At 38.3% G+C, this 24,513-nt stretch overlaps 1 protein-coding gene across 1 annotated transcript in view; it reads right to left on the bottom strand.

Moving 5' to 3' along the window:
- The window catches only part of LOC308705767 (serine/threonine-protein kinase Nek1-like), a gene marked incomplete at both ends in the record, with an annotated part of 58,584 nt that extends 34,280 nt beyond the window's left edge, over nucleotides 1-24,304 (bottom strand). Inside the window, 5 exons of the mRNA XM_081390955.1 lie at nucleotides 23,149-23,203; nucleotides 23,405-23,488; nucleotides 23,602-23,669; nucleotides 23,761-23,844; nucleotides 24,236-24,304. Of these exons, the coding sequence (XP_081247081.1) occupies nucleotides 23,149-23,203; nucleotides 23,405-23,488; nucleotides 23,602-23,669; nucleotides 23,761-23,844; nucleotides 24,236-24,304 (360 nt within the window). The remainder of the gene's footprint in view (nucleotides 1-23,148; nucleotides 23,204-23,404; nucleotides 23,489-23,601; nucleotides 23,670-23,760; nucleotides 23,845-24,235) is intronic.
- Nucleotides 24,305-24,513: the final 209 nt, after the last annotated feature.

Here is a 24,513-nt window from a genome sequence, read left to right as displayed (position 1 = left end):
AATAAATAAAAGTAGGAATAAATAAATAAATGCAGAAATAATAGTAAAAATAAATACATTTTGGTAATATAAATGGCTATTTCTGTATTTTTACATGTATTTATTTATTTATTTATGCATTTCTATATGTATTTATTTATGTATTTATACATTTATTTATATATTTATTTATTTATATATTTATTTATGTATACATTTATATATGTATTTATTTATACATTTATTTATTCCTACATTTATTTATTTCTGTATTTCCACATTTCTACATTTATTTATTTCTGTATTTCCACATTCCTACATTTATTTATTTCTGTATTTCCACATTTCTACATTTATTTATTTCTGTATTTCCACATTTCTACATTTATTTATTTCTGTATTTCCACATTTCTACATTTATTTTTCCCTGCGCATGTATGCTAATTGACATGGCTAAGCCACGCCCCCTCCACTCACTCAGACAAACATGGCAGCTGTCACAGTAGGAGACATTTCACAGGAGGCAATTGATGATTTTTTGGAGACAGAAAGATTATATATCATCTCGATGTCACCAAAAGGGCCTTAAATATGCATTGGAGGGTTATATTAAACATTTTATTGTTGAGAAGGTCGATAGCTTCAGCTCCAGAACAAAGATTTACAGTTCACAGAGTAAACGTTATAGTTTGGTGCTATTTCGCTTCAAACGCTCGCTTTATACGCGCGTCCTATTCGCTTTGGATTCAAAATGTTCAAGCGTCGAACTAGACGCGGATACGCGCGAATTTGACGCTCTATTCGGTGGGAGCGCAGAATAATGAACAGGCTGCGATGTCAAGATTGCATTGCTGGAATGTGTGTGTGTGTGTGTATGTGTGTGTGTGTGTGTGTGTGACACTGTGTGTGTGTGTGTTCAGAGAGCGGGCGCCGGGGCGCGATCGAACACTGGAAACATAAAAACATACTCCATTTTGATCATACAGGACATGATTAAAACTGCAAAGTGTTTAGCCTACTTATATTTGTGTAAAACACAACATTGTGCTTTTGTCAAACTGTAAACTCTTGTCAAACTGTAACCTACAACTGTCACCCAACCAAAATCACACACACACGCTGTTTAAAAGCCAAAATGACAAGAAAAAACAAAAACGAATGAAAACTGATCCCCGCAATGCATTGCAATGGACGAGGAAGCAGAGAATGTCCAAGTGTATTGGGTTAGCTATGCGTACTGTGATTGGCTCATCGCGTTTGGGTCGTGGCTTAGCCATTGGTCAATTAGCATACATGCGCAGGGAAAAATAAATGTAGAAATGTGGAAATACAGAAATAAATAAATGTAGAAATGTGGAAATACAGAAATAAATAAATGTAGAAATGTTTAAATACAGAAATAAATAAATGTAGAAATGTGTAAATACAGAAATAAATAAATGTAGGAATAAATAAATGTATAAATAAATACATATATAAATATATAAATAAATACATATATAAATACATAAATATATACATAAATGTATAAATACATAAATAAATACATATAGAAATGCATAAATAAATAAATAAATACATGTAAAAATACAGAAATAGCCATTTATATTACCAAAATGTATTTATTTTTACTATTATTTCTGCATTTATTTATTTATTTCTACTTTTATTTATTTATTTATTTATTTTTCGTTCTGTCATTTTTAGTCCTTCATAGAATTTTAGTCCTGTGAGTCATGGAATTGCGATGATTGACACAGTAACCATAGCAACATGAGAACGTGATAACCAAAGCAACATTTTGGCGTCTAATGTTATGATTTTTGTTACATTTAGCCTACTTTTTAGTCATAAGTTTACATACATCTTGCAGAATCTCCAAAAGGATGATCATAAAAACAGTGTTTCTATTTATTACTGCCCTGAAAAAGCTTTTTCACACAACGGATGTTTAATAGCCTAGTCCACAAGACAAAATACAAACACAAAATACAAGACAAATTACATAGGCTTGATTTTAATATTGTGTTTCATTAGGCTACCTGAATGATCCAAAAGTTGTTTTTTTTTTACTTTTTTTTTTTTATGGTTGTTCATGAGGAAAAATCCTTCAGCTCCTGCACATTCTTTGCTTTTCCAGCATCTGCTGCATATTTTCTCCTTACTAGCAGTGACTATGATTGTGAGATCAATCTTGTCACACTGAAGACAACTGAGGGACTCATTCACAACTATTACAAACCCTGCAAACATTTAGTGATGTTCAAGAAGGAAGCAACCATTAGGAGCCAGGGGGTGTACATTTTTGAACTGGATCATTGGTGTAAATTGCTCTTATTTTATTTAAAAATTCATTAATTAATTTAGTCCTGCCATTTAGAGGCTAAATAAGATATTAGCATGTAAAACAAAATAAGATAATCAAAATAAATAAAAATTTAAACAAACATCACCATCACCTTGCTCAAAAGTTTACTCCTGGCTCTTAATGCATCGTGTTATATTCTTGAGCATTACCTTGCAGAATCTGAAAGATGTACGATAGGTAAACATATGACTGTAACTATACATTGGAATCATTTTGTAAGGTTTAAAATATTAATTTAAGAGCTCAGTGTTGAGACCTTTCGTTGGACTTTGAGTGACATGCGATCTGACCAATCATAATGCAGATACCTGACATTTTTGTCCGACAAACAAACCAAACCAGTTAGTAGGTTGAAGTCAATGGACTTGAACTTGAAAAATGGTGTGTATTGATTTCTTTTTGCAGTTCTGATTTTCATTCATGTTTAATTCGTGCTAAAACTAGAAGAGATTATCAGTTCATGTGCTGCTTGAACTGAGGCCTATATTAAAGCACCACAAAACGGTGTGTATTGTTTTAATTTCATTAAAAAAATAAATAATTGAAAGCCGAGACTTTATTTCATACCAGAAGTAGCCTGCTCTGTTTTATCTGTTATATATATTTGCTCCGCAATATATATTTCACTGTGTGAGAACATGTGGAGTGAGAGCGGAATGGCTTGTCGGACGTAGCGACAGTAAGAGGGGTGGGACTTTGTGAAAGGTCAATTTAAAATCATTTAAATCTTTGTGGACTCGGCTGGACTCGACTCGGACTCGGATGTTAAGGACTCAGACTCAAGTCCGACTCGGCCCTCTTTGGACTCGGACTTGGACTCGGACTCGATTGTTAAGGACTTGGACTCGACTCGGACTCGACAAAGGTGGACTCGGATCCAACACTAAAAAATAGCTAGGTCACCACATAATATCATTCATATTGTGATATACAATTTTGGTAATATCATCCACTCCTATCATTGTTGAGGGTTTTAAATATTTATTTAAAGGGGGGGTGAAATGCTCATTTTCACTCAATCTCCTGTTAATCTTGAGTACCTATAGTATAGCATCCTTCATATCTCCAAAAAGTCTTTAGTTTTATTATATTTATAAAAGAAAGATAGGCTGTACCGAGTCTTTCCGGAAAAACCCGAGCGTCTGGAGGCGGGCCGTGTGGGCGAAGCCAGAGCCATTGAGAGAATCCGTCGATCTCCATGGTCGATCTGGGCTTTGTTTATAAAACATTCATCGTCGAAATGCAGGGAACAAACAGTCTACACAACAATCTGCATCTAATCCTAACGCTGGGTTCTTTGGGAAGCTTTCCCTCACATCCAAAAACACACTTTGGAGACACTATGCAGCGCTGCCGATGATTTCCTGTTGAAGCGCGTTGATGTGCGCGGTCTCGATCTCCTCTGGTCGACGTGTGCGCGGGCGAGCTTTTCCGGGAGAAATGCTCATATAAGTATGGCGAGTGGATAGTGCCACGGATAACTTACCGAAGTCGACAGTCGTGTACTTTTACGTGACAGAAGGGGTACGCTGCATCACAGACGCGTGACACCAACGTGTGACTCCAACATCGCACCACAGCACGTCTCATCACAGACGCGTAACACCAACGTGTATGGCAAGCCAAAGTATTCATAAACGCCTGGTCGGGCGTCTGATTGCACACTGACACGTCAAAAGCGTGCGTTTCGACCACCAAACGCGCGTCCCTGACGCGCGATTTGCCATAAAAGCGCACGTTCTTAACGCGCGCTTTGTGGTCACGGAAAACGCGCGTCGCAAAAGCGCGGTTTTTGCATCAAAACGCGCGTCCTCGACGTGTGATCTGCCATTTAAAACGCACGTTTGAAACGTGCGCTTTGGGGTCACCGAAAACGCACGTTTTTGACGCGCGTTTATAATAACAAAAATGGGCGTTGAAAACGTGTGTTTTGACTAGGAAAAAACGCACGCTTTTGACGTGTAAACAATTAACCCAAACAGGCAGTACAAACGTGTGTGAAGTTTCCAACCAGGCGAAAAGGACGCGTCAGTGTCATTGGCTGCTGAAGGCTTGGGTCTAACCATTTCTGTGGGCTTAGGGGGGTTTAGCTTCTGTTCATAGACTAGGCTACCACCATTTAACATGCCATAGATCAGGTTATTCAGCCTATCTATTTTGTCCTTTTTTGTAGAACTTATAGAAATAATATATTTAAATTGCAGTTTTATCAAAATTTAGATAAAAATAAAATTGCCTTGTTTTTCTTCGCTCATGCCTTTTTGTAAATAAACACATTAGTGGTCATTCTAGCTCTAACATGAATTCATTAACATTTGTGTGGGAAAATCAGTTACGGTGGAAGTAAGCAATCAATGCAGGTTAATCAATATCTGTCTTTAGAGAACAACTTGGACTTTTGTTGTGCTTACATTTGAAGGTATCACAAGCAGGTGGCGCTTATTGAAACCTTTTTGTTCAAATATTGTGCGCTCAACACAGACAAACAGCAATTAAGTACAGAGGTGATATTATCCATTAAATTTTTTTAAGACTTATGCCTCGTTTCCACTGAGCAGTACGGTACGGTACGGAACGGAACGGTACGCATTTATTTGCGTTTCCACTATCAAAAGTTGTGAATGGTACCAAAATGCCGAACCGTACCGTACCACTTTTTAGGTACCCTTCCATTGGGGTACCTAGCACAGTGGAACGGTACTAAAAGGTGGAGCTAGACTCACTGCAGGACGTTGATTGGTTGACAGAGAATCGTCACTTGCGCGTGCTACAAGAGGAATGACAACATAAGAAGCGCCATTTTTTAATATACAGTTCAATATAATACTACTGTTACTGGGAGGGGGGCGCGCAAGATGGCGACCGGTGAGGAGGTAGTTTTGAGATGCTGAGGAGAAAAGTTTGTTCCTTCACCTCATATCGTTCTTTTTGTTTAATAAATTGACCAATCTGACAGCTAAATGTAAGATCTTAGTTTTTACAAGATAATTAACACGGAGAGTTGCTGTAAATTGCTTTTGAACGATTGTCTAGAGAGACTGCAGCATTGAATGGCGGAAAAACGAGAGAGGGAGAGTAACGTTAAGGTTAAAAAAAAAAGCTTAACAAAGTCGCTGACAAAGATGAAGAGCAAAGATGATGAAATGCAAATTTGCAGCGCTGATCTTCAAACAGAGCACGGATATGTAGTGCAAGGCATCACAGTTTCTTTACCGGATTCAACGCCCAGCACCCCTGAGCCGAAGAAAAGTAAAAATGAACCGTCTCTGTCTGAAATTCAAGAAAACATCATGCGATGCATAAATGAAAGAGTCAACGGATTAGAGGAGCTCTTAAGGGCAAATACGGTGAGCATTGAAGCTTTAAAGAAAACGACGGAATTCCTCTTCAATGAAGTAAAGGATGTCAAAGATGATGTGAAAATTTTGAAAAAGGACACGAAGGCGATGCATGAGGTCAGTGATGCGCATAGTAAGAAAATGACGGAGTTCGATTCCAGGCTTAACGAGGTAGAAAGGTACAAGAGAAGATGGAATCTGAGATTGTACGGTCTGACTGAGCAGACAGGTGAAGATGTAAAGGCACAAGAGGTGGATATCTGTTGTGCAGTTCTTCCAGAGCTAACTACCAAAATACAACAGGATGTAGATATAGTACACCGGCTCGGAAGGAAACTTGAAGGAAACGCCACGAGAGGGAGAACCGTTATCATCCAATTTGTGTCCAGATCCTTACGAGATATGCTTTGGAAAGCGGCGAAAACCAGCACCTACCTGAGGTCCAAGGAGCTACGGTTCGGAGAAGATTTAACGACTATGGACAAAGCCTTACGCAGACAGCTGTGGCCAAAAGTGGAGGCTGCTCGGCAGGTAGGGAAGAAGGCTTACTTCGTCGGCGTACGAGCCTTTGTTGATGGAAAGGAAATACCTCCCTAGGATTTTGATCATGATTATATATGTGCATAATTCCTGATATAGAACTGCATATGGACAAAACTTCTGCACGTGTTAGTACACGGTTACAAGTGCAGTCACAATCTGGACGGAATTTTGTGACTTTTACAACAGAATATTTCTTTCAGTTTACGGTCAGAATGGATCTTTGTTAACAGATCTACAATATATTGCACTTGCACAGCATAGTTTTCGAAAGGTTTTGATTTAGTTCAAGTATTATTAAGGTCAATTTGGGTTGTAAGTTCTACTTTTGAGGTGTAGGAACTTGTTTTGTTTCATATTTGCTTAATCTTAAATTGTTAATATATATAGCATACTGGTATCTTTGTCAGTTTTATCGTTAAATGTCAGGGGAATTCGAGATTTGCTGAAAAGGAAAGCAGTTTTTTTGTTTTGCAGGAAATTTAAATGTGATTTTTATTATATTCAAGAAACACACGCATCTTTGTCAGATTATAATTTTTGGAAGAGCCAATGGGGGGATGATTTATGGATGTCATATGGGAGTAATCGATCAGCTGGTGTTGCAATATTAAAAGGTACATTTAAGGGGAAAATAATTCAAAACAAAATGCATGATTCAGGTCGATGGGTGATACTGGTTATAGAAAAGAATTCTGAATTTTTTATTTTGGGGAATATTTACGCAAGTAATTTTACCACACAAAACAAAACTTTATTTTTGGATTTTGAAGACCAGATTGAAAAAACAGTGGAACAATATAGCAATGCGAAATTAGTACTTGGAGGGGATTTCAATACAATATGGGATTCTGAAAAGGATTGTTTTCCACCTCGTCTGAGTAACAGGTCTGTTCTTCCAGAATTGAATAGTATATGTTCTACTCTGGACTTGATTGATATATGGAGACATACGTATCCAGACAAAATTCAATTTACATGGTGTAAAGGAAACCTTTCTCAACAGTCACGCATAGACTATTGGTTAATTTCAAGGAATCTATTGGATTATGTTAATGAGGTCTCTATAGAGCCTTCTGTTCTTACAGATCACAAAGCTATTTTTCTCTCGTTAAATACAACTAAATCCAAAGATGTTAAAACTTTTACATACTGGAAAATGAACCAGAATATATTGACAGATGTGCAGTTTAGAGATAAAGCAAAAGAGATTATCATACATTTTTGGAAGGAGGCAAATGTAACGAATTTATTTGGGGTAAATTGGGAATTAATGAAGTATAAGATTAGAACTTTAGCCATAAGGAGAGGAAAAGAATTAGCCAAATATAGAAGAGAAAACGAAGAAAAAATTATACAGGAAATTATAAGACTTTCTGGAAATTGTAATATAGATCAAGAAAATAAAAATAAATTACTACAACTACAATTAGATCTAGATAAAATATATGAATATAAAGCAAAGGGTGCCTTCATAAGATCAAGGAAGAAATGGTTAGAGGAAGGAGAAAAAAATACAAAATACTTTTTTAATATGGAAAAAAGGAATGTAGAACTTGCATCTATGGTCAAATTGAATATTAATGGACAGTTAACAGAAAATTTTAAAGAAATATCAAGATATGTGGCTGAATTTTATGAGAAATTGTATTCTTATGATAACAAACTGAGTAATGCACAGTCATTCTTAGATTCTATTAAAGATGACATTCAAAAGATAAGTGAGTCTTCTATTGAAATGTGCGACCAAGAGATTTCTTTAAATGAAATATCTCACTGTATTAATAAACTCAAAGACAATAAGTCACCCGGGAATGATGGTTTAATTAGTGAATTTTATAAATATTTTCAAAATGAATTATCCCCGTTTTTGTTAGCTGTATTTAGAGAAGCGATACAACAAGGTTATTTACCCAATTCACTGAGACAAGGTTTGATAACTTTATTACCAAAGCCCAATAAGGACATTTTATTTGTAGAGAATTGGCGTCCCATTACGCTAATCAATAATGATGCAAAAATTTTTGCACAAATATTTGCAGAAAGATTGAAGAACTGTCTTGATCCCATAATTGATGAATGTCAATCAGGGTTTATGAAAGGTCGTCACATTTGTAATAATATTAGGCTCATTTTGGATTTAATCGACTACAATGAATTTATTACAGATAATAGTTTTGTTTTATTTGTTGATTTCTTTAAAGCGTTTGATACTATCGATCATAATTGTATGTTGGAGACCTTAAATTATTTTGGTTTTGGAGTATACTTTAAAAAAGCTATTAAAACACTGTACAATGATTGTAACAGCTCAGTTAAGTTATCATATGGAACGTCATCAAGGTTTAAAATTAATAGAGGTATACGACAAGGCTGTCCCATTTCACCGTTTCTTTTCTTACTGGTAACACAAACCATGGCCATACATATTAAAAGAGATACATTTTGTGGTATTAGACTTTTGGAGAAAGAGTTAAAATGCTCTCAATTAGCGGACGACACTGCTATTTTTTTAAAAAGTGAAACTGAAGTTAAAAAAGCTATTGAGTGTCTTAATGTTTTCTCTTCTGTATCTGGTTTATGTTTAAACATTAAAAAATGTGTGTTATTCCCCTTGAAAACATGTAATCATAATAACATTTTTGGTATTCCAGTAAAGGAGTTAGTAGATTATTTAGGTATTAAGATCTGTAAAGACCAAAAAGAGAGAAATAATTTAAATTTTACACCAATTATAAGGAAAATTAAACAAAAATTTAATTCATGGTTAATGAGAGATCTCTCATTAAAAGGAAGAATATTATTATCCAAAACTGAAGGATTGTCACGCTTGGTATATACAGCTCTTGCATTAGATGTTCCACAATCAATTATAAAAGAGGTGGATACTATTTTGTTCAATTTCATTTGGAAGAACAGACCTCATTATTTAAAAAAAACTGTTTTATGCAATCCAATTGAGGATGGTGGTCTAAATGTACTTGACTTTAATACTGCTAATTGCGTATTTAAAAATAAGTGGATAAAGAACTACTTTAACTCTAAAGGCAAAATTTGGAATATCATCCCTGAGTTCATTTTTGATTAGCTGGGGGGCTTAGAATTTTTTTTGAGGTGTAATTTTGATGTAAATAAGATTCCGATAAAGCTTTCTTCCTTTCATAAACAGGTTTTTCTATTATGGATGCTAATTTTTAAGCATAATTTTTCTCCACACAAATCTGTGATTTGGAACAACAAATATATTAGCCTACATTTAAAAATAAATCTTTATTTTACAGAAATTGGTACAATAACGGTATAATTTTGGTCAGACAGTTATTTAAGAATAATGGACATCTTTTTAATTACTGTGAATTCCTTAACTATTATAAGATCCCTGTAGCGGCTAAAGAGTTTGCAGTGGTTTTTGATGCCATTCCTAGTGGCCTTATTCAACTTTTATCAGGCAATGTATCTTCCGAAGCTATCCCCATATATACTACTAATCAGTTAAGTAGATGGCGTGAAAATTATAGATAAAAAGTTTAACAACTTTTATATTAGAGAATTATGTAGGATTACGTTATTGCCTAAATGCAAACCTTTTTGGAACTCAATGTATAATCAGATTGATTGGAAAGAGGTCTGGAACTTACCCAGTAAATACTGTCTGACCAATAAAGTTAAAGAAATTACATATAAGATTATTCACTTGATTTATCCAGTGAGACAAGTAGTCTCAAGATTTTTTAGAGACATGGAAACTACATGCAACTTTTGTAATACAGAAGAAGAATCAATAAAACACTTATTCTTTGAATGTGTATTTACCCAACTGTTTTGGATTGATGTTGAATATCTGATATTTAAATTCACAAAATTAAAGATTCAACTATCTGGTAAAGATATATTTTTGTTATACAAAAATAAGAGTGTGGAACAAAATTTTGTTGTTAACTTAATAATTATGTATGGAAAATACCATATACATAAGCAGAAATGGACAAATAATAAACCTAACATTATATTATTTAAAATTGAGCTTAAACATTATATTGAAGCCCTAAAAGATGTTAGAAATAAAAAAGCAAAACAGATGTATAAAATTTTTGAATCCTTTTCTTTGTAATTTTTTATTTTTCCCCTGTTATTTTTTTATTTTATTTTAATTTTATTGTTTCTTAGATGCTATTATGAATGTAATAGATAATAATACATTGTGTTTCCTCTGTATATGTATGCTGTTATGCAATAAAAAATACTACTGTTACTGTATCACGAAATGTAATTTTAAGAGTTTTTCAGGCGAGAATGTAGTTGTTTAAAGCTCAAATCTGTGGTTTATTTATAAAGATGATTTTTCTTTTCCCCGGTTGTGATCCATGCGTTCAGCGGGCGCTCGGCGCTCATGTTTCCCGGCTGGATGAGCCTCTCCTCGGCTAATCTTCTGACGTTCGTCGCTTACTCCGACGGTAGTGGTTAAACATGAGATATAATTCGTCTTGTGTAGACCTAACGGGCGATCTTTGCTCTCGTGAATATATAATGAGTTCCCTGTCAATCGTTTAGTTTCATATTAACGTAGGCTTTACTTGTAATGTTAGACTAGAGCGCTGCATTTGGATATTTGACTGAATTGTTTGCTTTATTTCTTATTGTATAGCTTCTTGTACCTTTTACTTAAACTTTTATATAGGCTATTATTGATAAAACTGAAATTTTACAAAAAGAAATATGGTTTCTTGTCATTTTTTTATTACAAGATTATCACTGATGTTTATTGCAACATTTGTACAAACGCATATATTGCCTGGAATATGTTTTTTTATTTTATTTAAACGAAAAGAGGTAACGTTAGGGTTGTGTTTTAAATTTCGTTTTGTTATAAATAGAATAACGTGCAGTGAATAATCAAAATGCGTTGCGCATGAACCACATTTGTGTCCCTAATGTTTAATTTATTTAAATGAAAACGAAAAGAGGCAGAATGGTGTTTTATAACATATTTCGTTTTATTGTTGCTTAAAATGTACATACAGAGCAAGTTAACAGAGATAACGAGCAGCAGAGCGAGCTGAGTGACGCTTTTAAAAACGCGCTGAACCATTTGCATGTAGGAGTCGCACATGGCAAGTACAAACTTTGCGTACTTGATATTGAGAAAAGCTATATCAGCGCTTGTCTTCTTGTGACAAACATGTCGAGGAGCAAGAACAAGATCTGCTGCATGTCATCCATTGTAGTTTACTATGTTCTTCGCGCGAAAATGACTTTGATCGAAACACCACGCCTATCAAGTAAGGGTACTGTTGGCAGTGGAAACGCTAGCCAGATCATGGTTAACAGACCCGAACCGTACCGTACTGTCCCGTACCGTACCGTACTGCTCAGTGGAAACGAGGCATTAGTGTTTAAATAGGGTATTTTATACTTTATAGAAGTATTTAAGACTTACAGGATTAGAATGAGAGCTTGTGCTCAGGGCAGGACATATATAAGAACTTAATTTGTCCCTATATTTTTTCCATTTTCTTTTTCTTGTGTATAGGCCAAATAAAATATCTAGATTGCAATTTTATGAAAACATTTTTTTTTATCAAGATAAGATTGCCTTCTTTTGCACATTAATAGCTGTATATCTATACCTCAAGTTTTCAAACTTTAAAAGTTAACATTTGATTGGGGAAATGCGTACATATGTGGTTATTGATCGATGCAGGTATAATGAAAATTTGTTAAGCAACATAACCTTTATATATATATATATATATAATGACTATAAAATGTATATCACTATTTCGAGCAGGGTGCCACCAAGATGCTTTACAGGGACCAAATTACAGAAACATCCGATAGTTCACTCAAAATTCAAAACATTCTGTCTACATTTATTCACCCTCATGTTATTTCAAACATGCACAAGTCATCCTAATTTTTTAGATTTAACATATGCTTTTTATTCATTTTCTTAAATGTGAGCAATGGTAACAGAACTAATTTACATCCTGGGATCAATCAATTATATTTTTTATCCAATTTATTTTCCACAAATGGGTTAGGGTAGCTTGCAGCTATATTTTTGTGTATAGATTGTGTATATTTTTTATATATATATTAAATATAGCTGCAGGCAGCGATTGCGGGCCCAAGCCGGGGGCACAGCCACCCTGGTGCCTTTGGTGAAGGTGAAGTTTCATCAAGATAAGTTAATGTGTGCAGAAGTTTTAACACACTTCCTGTGTCCCATTATTCGCCATAAATTCGTTTCCTCACCACGGCCAACCCGTTCAAGATATCAAAAATCTGCTGTCAATAATTCATCCTCTATGTCTTGACTTCATTCACACCGAGTTTGGTGGCAATCGGATAAATTCCCTAGGAGGAGTCTTTCACATTCCACTGTATGTGTTTTCCAAACAACCCTAAATAGCCGACTTCCTGTTGGGCGGAGCTAATAACATAGCTATTATGTAAGTTGTTCTGCCCGATGAGATCTGTATGAGTTTCATAGAATAGAATAGAATAGAATAGAATAGAATAGAATAGAATAGAATAGAATAGAATAGAATAAATCTTTATTGTCCACCGAAATGTAAATTTTTCTAAGAATATTCTAAGAATAAATTTTTCGAAAAGAATATTTCTAAAAAATAAAATATACAATATAAAAATCATGATGAAGATAAATATACTTGTCACGGTTGTGAATTCATTGTTTCCTCTGTGTCTCGTGTCATTGTTGTTTACATGTCTGTGAGTTTGCGTGAGTGGGCGTTGTCCCGCTCACGTGTTTGTTCAGTGCTCCAGCTGCTCGCAATCTTCTCATTCTCCACCTCAGCTGATTCACATTACCGTTCCCTATTTATACTCACTCATCTCTCCATTCCAGTGTCCATCCGTTGTTTGCCTGTTCCTGCGTGTATGTTCGTGTCGTCTTCCGGGTTGTCGTGTCTACAGTGGATCCCTGTTGTTTCACCGCACCCGAGCACAGATCACCGAGCACCTGCACTCAGCACCGAGCACTTGACCATCGAAGTCCCTGTGTGTCCGAGTCTGAGCGTCTCCCCCTGTGTGGACCGTCCGGAGCTGTTGATTACACGCGAGATCGCGACCACGCCCTGAGAGGAACTTTCTTTCCTGAATTGTCTTATTCTGTGTTGAAGTTCCAATAAATATTGTTCACCCGCAATTGCTTCCAGTTTTGTATCATGACAGAACGGATGGACCAAACGATGGGAGCAGCGGGTGATTCATCTGCTTCACTAGAGGATTTCATTCGAGTATGCATCGGCCGGATGGATGCACAGGAGCGCAGCCAGGGGGAGACAGGACGCGCTATCCAGACTCTGGTCACACAGGTGTCCGAGCTCACCCAGCGGTTCCATCAGCTACAACCCCCCACTGCGCCAGCACCTCCAGCAGCACTTGCAGTTCCCCCCACACCACCTGTGCCTCTCTCCCAGTCGGAACCCAGACTGCCCACGCCTGAATTATACTCTGGTGAGCCGAATTTCTGCCGTCCATTTCTGACACGTTGCAGTATGCATTTCTCATTACAGCCCAGAACTTTTGAAAAGGAGGAGGCGAAAGTAGCCTTCGTGCTGACGCTACTGACTGGGAGAGCGGCGCTTTGGGGAACTGCAGTGTGGGAGAATCGAGACCAGTGCTGCTCCTCGTTCCAAGCCCTCTCGGCGGAGATGAGACGGGTCTTCGATCGAGCCGTCGAGGGGAAGGAGGCTGCCAGGGTCTTGACTGACCTACGCCAAGGAGACCGATCGGTATCAGATTATTCCATCGAGTTTAAGACCCTGGCGGCCGGGTGTCGCTGGAACGAGGAGGCGCAGTGGGACCATTTCCTGCATGGGCTGGCCGAACGTGTCCAGAGGGAAATCTACGCCCTGGACCTTCCTTCAACGCTCAATGGACTCATAGACCTGGCCCTGAGAGTGGACGCCCGTCTGTCCAGGATTGGGCAGAGAACACCCACCAACCCAGTTCAGAGTCGGAGTGAGAACCAGCGGTCCAGCGGCCTGGACACGTTCGGCTCCCACGATCCCGAGCCCATGCAGGTGGGGCGAGCTCGGCTTTCCCGGGAGGAGAAAGAAAGGCGGAGATCCCAGGGCCTCTGTCTCTATTGTGGTGGCAACGGACATTATGCCTACAGTTGTCCAGTAAAAGGCCCAGCCCGATAGTAAGTTTGAGGCTACTATCGGGTGGGATCTCCGCAGGTAAGACCTCATCCACTTCCACCATCCTCCCGGTAAGACTGAGATGGTCAACTCTGGATCACCACTGCACTGCACTCATTGACTCTGGGGCAGAAGGTAACTTTTTGGATCATCAGTTTGCACTTCAATTACAGATTCCTCTTCATACACTTTCCCAGAAGATCACAGTCAACGCATTGAACGGACAGACTTTACCCACCATCTCCTTGGTCACCGAGAAACTTACACTCATCACTTCTGGAAATCATGCTGAAACTATATCATTTTACATCACTGACTCTCAACTCACACCCATAGTTTTAGGACACCCATGGCTCAGTTTACACAACCCCCGCATCGATTGGAAAAGACGGACCATCTCAGCTTGGAGCACTGAGTGTCACAATTCGTGTCTTGTGTCTGCTTGTTCTGTTGTTTCTGTTCCTGTGTTACAGGAGGAAGCGGTGGATTTATCAAACGTGCCCGAGGAGTACCGTGACCTGAGTGAAGTGTTCAGTAAGTCTAGAGCTGCTTCTCTCCCTCCGCATCGTCCCTATGACTGTGCTATAGATTTATTGCCAGGTAAGTCTCCGCCTAAGGGCAAGATTTATTCACTTTCAGTTCCTGAGAGAGAGGTTATGGAGAAATATATTTCTGATTCTCTAGCAACCGGGTTCATCCGCCCTTCCTCTTCTCCAGCGGGGGCGGGGTTCTTTTTTGTGGGGAAGAAGGACGGTTCTCTGCGACCTTGCATTGATTACCGAGGGCTGAATAACATCACGGTAAAGAATACTTATCCTTTGCCGTTGATGTCTTCAGCCTTCGAGAGGTTGCAGGGAGCGTCTCTCTTCACTAAATTGGACTTGCGTAATGCTTATCATTTGGTCCGCATCAGGGAGGGGGATGAATGGAAGACTGCTTTTAACACCCCTAGGGGGCATTTTGAATATTTGGTTATGCCTTTTGGGCTTTCCAATAGTCCCGCAGTCTTCCAGGCACTAGTCAATGATGTGTTGCGAGACATGATCGATCAATTCATATATGTTTACCTGGATGACATATTGATTTTTTCTTCGTCTCTCCAGGAACATGTGCAACACGTACGACTAGTGCTTCAGAGGTTGCTAGAGAATGGGCTTTTTGTCAAGGCGGAGAAATGCGTTTTCCATGCACAGTCAGTTCCTTTCCTGGGACACATCGTGTCGTCTGAAGGTATGCTTATGGACCCTGACAAGGTTAAGGCTGTGGTAGAGTGGCCAATCCCAGATTCCCGCAAGGCCCTGCAGCGGTTTCTGGGATTCGCCAACTTCTATCGGCGTTTTATTCGCAATTTCAGCCAACTAGCCGCACCTCTGACCGCCTTGACCTCTCCCAGAACTGCGTTCAGGTGGTCAGACGCAGCTGAGGCTGCGTTTGCCAAACTCAAGAGCCGCTTTGTTTCAGCTCCTATTCTCATAGCCCCTGATGCTTCACGTCAGTTTGTGGTAGAGGTCGATGCGTCGGAGGTGGGGGTAGGTGCAGTGCTTTCACAACGTTCACCTTCAGACGACAGAATGCATCCCTGCGCGTTTTTGTCACATCGATTATCTCCTGCCGAACGAAACTATGACATTGGTAACTGGGAGTTGTTGGCAGTCAAGTTAGCTTTGGAGGAATGGCGTCACTGGTTAGAGGGTTCAGGGGTACCCTTTACAGTCTGGACTGATCACAAGAATTTGGAGTACATTAGAACCGCTAAAAGATTGAACTCCAGGCAGGCTCGGTGGGCACTTTTTTTCGGTCGTTTCGATTTTACACTTTCCTATCGTCCGGGTTCCAAAAACGTCAAACCCGATTCTTTGTCGTGTATTTTTGATCGTCCCGAACACGAAGCTACTCCTGAGCGCATTTTTCCTGAGAACCTGATTATCTCTTCGCTCACATGGGAGGTCGAATCGAAGGTCAAGAGGGCCTTAGAAGGGGTAACGCCTCCGATCCGGTGCCCACCTAACCGCTTATTTGTGCCGGAGGAATTACGATCAGAAGTCGTCCAGTGGGGTCATAGTTCCAGTCTAGCTTGCCATCCAGGGGTGAGTCGTACCATATTTCTAGTTAAGCAGCGATTCTGGTGGCCCCTGATGGCTCGTGATGTTCACAATTTTGTTTTGGCTTGCTCTAGTTGTGCCATTGGTAAGTCGTCCAATCGACCCCCAGCTGGGTTACTTCAACCGCTGTCGGTGCCTTCGAGACCTTGGTCCCACATCGCTCTAGATTTTATCACCGCCCTCCCACCCTCCCAGGGTAACACGGTAGTTTTGACCGTGGTGGACCGATTCTCGAAGGCAGCCCACTTTATTCCCTTGCCCAAATTACCTTCAGCCAAGGAGACAGCGGTGGCAGTCGTTGATCACGTCTTTCGGTTACATGGCCTCCCGACAGACGTGGTTTCTGACAGGGGACCCCAGTTTGTGTCCAGATTTTGGCGAGAGTTTTGTAAATTACTGGGGGCGACGGTCAGTCTGTCCTCTGGGTTTCATCCCCAGAGCAATGGCCAAACTGAGAGAGCCAACCAAGATTTGGAAAGATCATTACGATGTTTGGTCTCCAAGAATCCCTCCTCCTGGAGCCAACAACTTTCCATGGTGGAGTACGCCCACAATACGTTACCAGTGTCATCCACGGGCCTATCTCCGTTTAAGTGTAGTGTAGGATACCAACCACCTGTTTTTCCTAGTACTGAGTCCGAAGTCGCGGTCTCCTCCGCCCACGCCTTCATCCAGAGGTGTCACCGTACTTGGACGAGGGCCCGTGAGACTCTCCTCCAAGTGCGGGAACGCACCAAGGCCAAGGCCGATCGCCACCGGTCAAGGCCTCCCGTATACGTCGTCGGTTCCAAAGTGTGGCTTTCTACTAAGGACATTCCGCTCCGCTCCGTTTCCAATAAACTGGCACCCAAATTCATTGGCCCGTTTTCTGTCACTAAGATCATTAGTCCGGTGACAGTCCGCCTCAATCTTCCTCCAGTGTACAGGAGGATTCATCCCGTTTTCCATGTGTCCAAAATTAAGCCCGTCTTTTTTGCACGCATTAATCCGCCAGCCCCGGTTCCCCCCCCGCCGCGACTCGTAGATGGGGAACCATCCTATTCGGTTCGTCGTATCCTGGATTCCAGGCGGAGGGGACGCGGATTTCAGTACTTGGTGGACTGGGAGGGTTACGGTCCGGAGGAGAGAAGTTGGGTTCCTGCTCGTGACATCCTGGATCACTCCCTTATCGATGATTACAATCGACAGGTAAGGAGTTCTGGGAATGCCGTGAGGCATTCCTAGGAGAGGGGGTACTGTCACGGTTGTGAATTCATTGTTTCCTCTGTGTCTCGTGTCATTGTTGTTTACATGTCTGTGAGTTTGCGTGAGTGGGCGTTGTCCCGCTCACGTGTTTGTTCAGTGCTCCAGCTGTTCGCAATCTTCTCATTCTCCACCTCAGCTGATTCACATTACCGTTCCCTATTTATACTCACTCATCTCTCCATTCCAGTGTCCATCCGTTGTTTGCCTGTTCCTGCGTGTATGTTCGTGTCGTCTTCCGGGTTGTCGTGTCTACAGTGGATCCCTGTTGTTTCACCGCACCCGAGCACAGATCACCGAGCACCTGCACTCAGCACCGAGCACTTGACCATCGAAGTCCCTGTGTGTCCGAGTCTGAGCGTCTCCCCCTGTGTGGACCGTCCGGAGCTGTTGATTACACGCGAGATCGCGACCACGCCCTGAGAGGAACTTTCTTTCCTGAATTGTCTTATTCTGTGTTGAAGTTCCAATAAATATTGTTCACCCGCAATTGCTTCCAGTTTTGTATCATGACAATACTTAAATACATCAAGTTAACTCCTTTGTTGTTGGCACTTAATTTGATTAAGGATATTAATGGCATTCGGAATAAAGGATTTTTTAAAAGTACTTTTAGCCAGAGGCACTCTGAAGCGCCTCCCGGACTTCAGAAGTTCAAACTCACTAGAGAGGGGGTGAGTACTATCTATTGTGATCTTTCTTGCTTTTTTACTCATTCTGTCAATGTATATTTGAGTCAATTGTTTTTGTGGTTTTCCTACTATCTTACTAGCCATTAACATTATCCTGTTAAGCTTTTTCTTAAGCTTACAGTTTAAATGGCCAAACCAAGCAGAAAGATGAAAAGTTAAAACACTTTCAATGTGTGTGATATACACAAGCTCAATAATCTTAGTACTGACACCCAAACAGTTCAATTTTCTGAGCAGACTTAGACGTTGTGTGCATTTCTTGTAAATAAAATCTGTATTTTCTATAAAACTCAGGTGATTATCAAGAACCGTACCTAAGTACTTAAAAGTTCCCACTGTTTCAACTACTTAACCATTAAGTAACACTGGCTCTGTTATTATGTCTTGTTTTTTTACAGAAAATTAGCTCATTTGTCTCATTTGTGACGCATTCAAATTGCTGATTACATGCAAGCATGTTTGATCTATGGAACAAGTTTTCGGACCCCATTCCAGGGGGCGCTGTCGAGCCCCCCTGCCACGCCCGGGTACCAGCTTCAGCCCGGCCCTGATGGCAGCGGGTTCTGACCCGTGTGCAAAGTTTCAAGAGTTTTCGAGCATGTTAAGGGCCCCAAAAGTGCCTGAATAGTTGTAAGAAAAATAATAATAATAATAATAATAATAATAATAATAATAAATAATCCTAAGGAAAACAATAGGGCCTTCGCCCTTTCAGGGCTTGGGCCCTAAAAACATGGCACATAAAGTTAAACTAATGATTTTTGGGTGTGTGTATTGTAAGTTGTATACCATTTCAATTCGTTGAGTTCGTCTGCAGCATACTGCAAAGCACACAGTACTCCTCTGCATTACCTATACATTTGTTAACATTAAAAAGTTAAATGTGAATTCTTTGGGCAATCATGTAGCCTACTAAATGTCAACATACACGACATGAAAAATACTATCTCAGAACGGTTCTGAAATTACATTAATTCATTCTTACATTACTTTTTGCAACCTTCAAGTTATTTTGAGGTATATCTGGATTGTATTTCTGTATATTTGAATATTCTTACTTGATTAAATACATTTTTAGACTGAAGATAGCATCTAAAGAGGTGTAATATGACATACTGTACATTGAAATACTGTACATACATTACCATTACAGAATTAAAATTAAATTAAATTAAAAATGGAGCACCCCAAACAAGTAATTATCAAAAGAAATGACAGCAGTAGATAAATACCATTAGATTCTTCATTTGTGATGTGGAGGCAAACTATAACTCGGGCTTTGATTCTTTCCGTACATTTTTATATGTGTTTTAGAGATTGAATTCAAATCAAATATTAACATTACTGCCCTAACTATTTCTGAATAGGATGTCTACTTCATACATATTTGGAATAGTATGGAAATATAAGGTTCAGATCACTAAAAACCATACATGGAAGTCGAAGATCTCATTGGTGGAGTCTGGATGTCATCTAGTGGAAAATTTTGGTACTGCGCACAATACAATTTTTCCTAAAGCTCATTTATTGAGACATCAACCTAAAATCTGGCCCAGAACTTGTCCATATATATATATATATATATATATATATATATATATATATATATATATATATATATATATATATATATATATATATATATATATATATAAACAACATTATGTATTGTATACATTTAAAATGTTCATAGACTTAAACTACTTACTTTAACAACTTTGTTTTACTTTACTAATCTGAGAAGTGTACCCTTTTAGACCCTGTTAGTTCACAGTGCATTAACCTCTTAACTGTCACCCCCCTTTTTGAGAATGGACATTAAAATGCACTATTCACGCTTAAATGGTTGTAATTCAAGAATGCTTTGGAGTATAGACCCAAGTTTGGTCTTGTTTTAAAGGGAAAAAATAGAAGATTATTACTGAAGTGAAAGCACTTCAAAAAATTAAAGTATGAAAAAGTTATGGAAGTTTAAATTTACATTAAATCAAATATAATTTATTTAATATTTTTCTTTTATATAAAATAAATATTTTACAAAATATGTTTTACAAAAAAATTCCTATAAAATCAAAGCCATATATCTAACCAAGTTGTGTTCCAAATTTGGAGTTGATATCACAAAAATTGAAGTTCCCATGAGATTTTGTTTAGGCGTATTACCAAAAATAGCCACCGGGTGTCATTGAATTCCATTGAATTTAACTGTATGCATTCTACCATAACATATTAATACATTTCTGTCCAAATATCACTTCTGTCACAAAATAAGGAACCTTGAGACTCAGACCTTTCTGACAATATGTGTTTTGTCAAGATTAGAAAATATTTTGATCATAAATTATGAAACATGACGACGCCCAAAAGGGGAGGAGCCTGATAAAATAATTTAGAGTACCGTTTCTATGGTAACACAATGTTCAATTTCAAAACAGTTTTCACAGGATGAATTCTGAGATCGTAAGCTTTCAAATGATACCTAATTTATGATAACTACTAAAATATGTGATGTAATAAAAAAAGGCAATAAAAAAGATAATATTATATTTTAGAGGATAATATGTATATTATACTTTTTAGAGGATAATATTATTTTATACATTTTTTTTATTGACAAATACAAGAATAAATGTTTTATTATGAACTTTTAGCATGAAAACCAAAGTTTCAGTTATTAAAAGTGTGTGCGTCGACTTTTTGTGACAAACGCCAGAAACGCCTGTATGATGTAGATTTTTTGAGGTGCGCTCTTGTCATAAATTCATCTATTACCGTTCCTGCATAAATTTTAACAAAAAACAGTGCTGAAATATCTATTAAGGAGTCTTAGACCTTTCCAACGATATATAGTTTGTCATGATTAAATTAGGATTTAATTGTAATATAGTGAAGTAAACTTAGGCGTCCCGTATACGGGACGGTTTAAGTAATGTTAACAACAACTTTTGATTTTAATAAATATTAGTAAAGGTTGAAATGAAATTTGAAATGAACACGTAGAAGTGCAGTTCATTATTAATTCATGCGAACTAATGTACTTAAATAATGTATGAAACCTTTTTGTAAAATGTTACCAAAATTACAATTGGAAAATAAAAAAACTGTTTTTTCCCTCTTTCTTTTTTTACCTTGAATGATAACTATTGGATTATAATAACTCACCAATTATAATCCCCTCCTCTGTAAAATTTGCCATTGATAATTCCATGCTGTTTTGCTTAGGTTTAAAGATAATACAAGAGACCTAAACCACATAGGGACAAAGGCATGAGTGAAGAAAAACAAGGCAATTTTATTTTTATCTAAATTTTGATAAAACTGCAATTTAAATATATTATTTCTATAAGTTCTACAAAAAGGACAAAATAGATAGGCTGAATAACCTGATCTATGGCATGTTAAATGGTGGTAGCCTAGTCTATGAACAGAAGCTAAACCCCCCTAAGCCCACAGAAATGGTTAGACCCAAGCCTTCAGCAGCCAATGACACTGACGCGTCCTTTTCGCCTGGTTGGAAACTTCACACACGTTTGTACTGCCTGTTTGGGTTAACTGTTTACACGTCAAAAGCGTGCGTTTTGTCCTAGTCAAAACACACGTTTTTAACGTCCATTTTTGTTATTATAAACGCGCGTCAAAAATGCGCGTTTTCGGTGACCCCAAAGCGCACGTTTCAAACGTGCGTTTTAAATGGCAGATCACACGTCGAGGACGCGCGTTTTGATGCAAAAACCGCGCTTTTGCGACGCGCGTTTTCCGTGACCACAAAGCGCGCGTTAAGAACGTGCGCTTTTATGGCAAATCGCGCGTCAGGGACGCGCGTTTGGTGGTCGAAACGCACGCTTTTGACGTGTCAGTGTGCAATCAGACGCCCGACCAGGCGTTTGTGAACACTTTGGCTTGCCATAGGGACGACGTGTGTATCAGGCGTCTTATTAGGCGACGTACTGAGGGACGACGTGTGTATCAGGCGTCTTATTAGGCGACGTACTGAGGGACGACGTGTTTATCATGCGTCTTACTAGGCGACGTACTGAGGGACGACGTGTGTATCAGGCGTCTTATTAGGCGACGTGCCTGGTTCAGATGTTATGATTTTTTATACATTTCTCACGTACGCCGTCGCCACGTCGCCGTAAGGTATACGTTACTACTGTGACGCCGCCGCCGGTCTGTCGTCTGACATCTCTATCAATCCCATTCAAAAATAAACACGGACTGACGGCGACGGAAGGGTAGACTGCTCCTTCGCCTTCTTCAGGGTAGACTTAGAAAAGGCATTATCTACCCGCCATAATATAAGGAGTTCCACTCTGGTCTACGTCATTAGATCCACTGTCGAAAAAAAAACCAGCCGAAACTTGTACCAACCCGGAAGTAAGATTTTCGGCACAGAAATTCTCCGTTATTCGTCCAAAATATTTTTAAAAAACTTTGGCCATGTTAAGCATGAGAATCCATCTCTTTAACACTGTAAACAACTCTGAATACATGAAACACCATTGTACCCCCCCTTTAATATTATTTTTTTATATTAATATTTAATTTCAAGATTCAAAATCAAGGAATCGTTTTATTCAGTTACCATGAAAAAGCACTGTGCTCTGTGTTTGAAGATTATAAACAGGTTATTGAAACAGACCCATCAAGTTATATTTTTGTAATTTGCAACTCTCTGATTTAATACAGGACATTTTGAAAAAGAAAAATACTCACCCACACATCAAGCATGCAGAGATCATGGAGCAACCATCCCAATGACCATATGTCACTAAAACAGATGATGCATGACAATGAAAATTAAGAAGTATACTGTACTCAATTGATAAATTAAATTGTTTTTTTAAACAATTAAAATAATCAAGCATCATGTAAAGATCTTAAGGGAATTGAAACTTTTAACATTTTAACACGCATTTTAATAATGCTGAACAGAATAATATGTTAAACATTAAAATGTCCAAAAGCATACCTCTTGTAATTATATTTCCCCTGATAAACTTCTGGGCTGATGTAGAGATTGGCACCCACAACTGATTTAGCATAATCATCAGCTCTGCAGAGGAAAAACAATGTAAACTCAAACCTATAAAAGTCCAGGGCTTTTGGTTTTGGCCAATAATTTTCATTTGTATCCATCACTAGATCATATTTGTGTTATTAGTTTACCTGTCCAATGCCTTTGAGCATCCAAAATCTCCTAGATTGATGTAACCATCTTCAGTCAGAAAGACATTCTACAATGACAACAGAAATCTCATAAGTCTAACAGATTTGACTTGATTAATTATGATTAATTGATTAATTGAGCTTTATCAGTGCATTTACCTGAGGTTTAATATCTCTATGAATAATGTTTTTCTCGTAGAGATGCTGGAGAGCCAGACAAATCTGAACCAGCCAGTCAAGGATCTGTGCACATGGAGAAATCCCAGTGTGTGTGAGTGAGTGAGTGTGTGTTTTAATAAATAAATATTGTTTCATTTTAATTGTAAAAACAGAAAAGTTTTCTGTGATTGGTGTTAGATTATAATATTTATAAATTATATTAAAACAATAGATATCTGTGCAATGTCCACATTTAGACAGCTAAAGAAGTGTGTGTGTGTGTGTGTGTGTGTGTGTGTGTGTGTGTGTGTGTGTGTGTGTGTGTGTGTGTGTGTGTGTGTGTGTGTGTGTGTGTGTGTGTGTGTCATATCATACTAAATCATGTTTTTAAATCAAAAAGTCTGAAAAGTTTTATGTGAGGGTTGTTTAAAGGATAGATAATAGAATATACATTATGTCTGCATAAGAAACTCACCTGTTGTTCTTCAAAAGGTTTCTGTTTTTTCATCACTTTTGAAAGATCACCTCCTTCACAAAACTCCATCACAATATAAAAGCGTTCGGCATCTTTATCTAAATAAATCAACATCCAGTTAGACAAAAATGTAACTCATAGTGTATTAAAAGAGCTTCATTTTCAGACATCTATACAGATGTTTTTGTTTAGTTAACTATAATCATTTGGCATTATTATTTGTAATGATCAAAAAGCATATGTGCATATTACAGTGTGCATATTAGCTGCCTGGTTGT

This window comes from Scardinius erythrophthalmus, assembly GCF_964197995.2.
Source record: "Scardinius erythrophthalmus genome assembly, chromosome: 2".
Taxonomy (NCBI): Eukaryota; Metazoa; Chordata; class Actinopteri; order Cypriniformes; family Leuciscidae; genus Scardinius; species Scardinius erythrophthalmus.
This window is presented reverse-complemented; position numbering and strand designations above follow the sequence as displayed.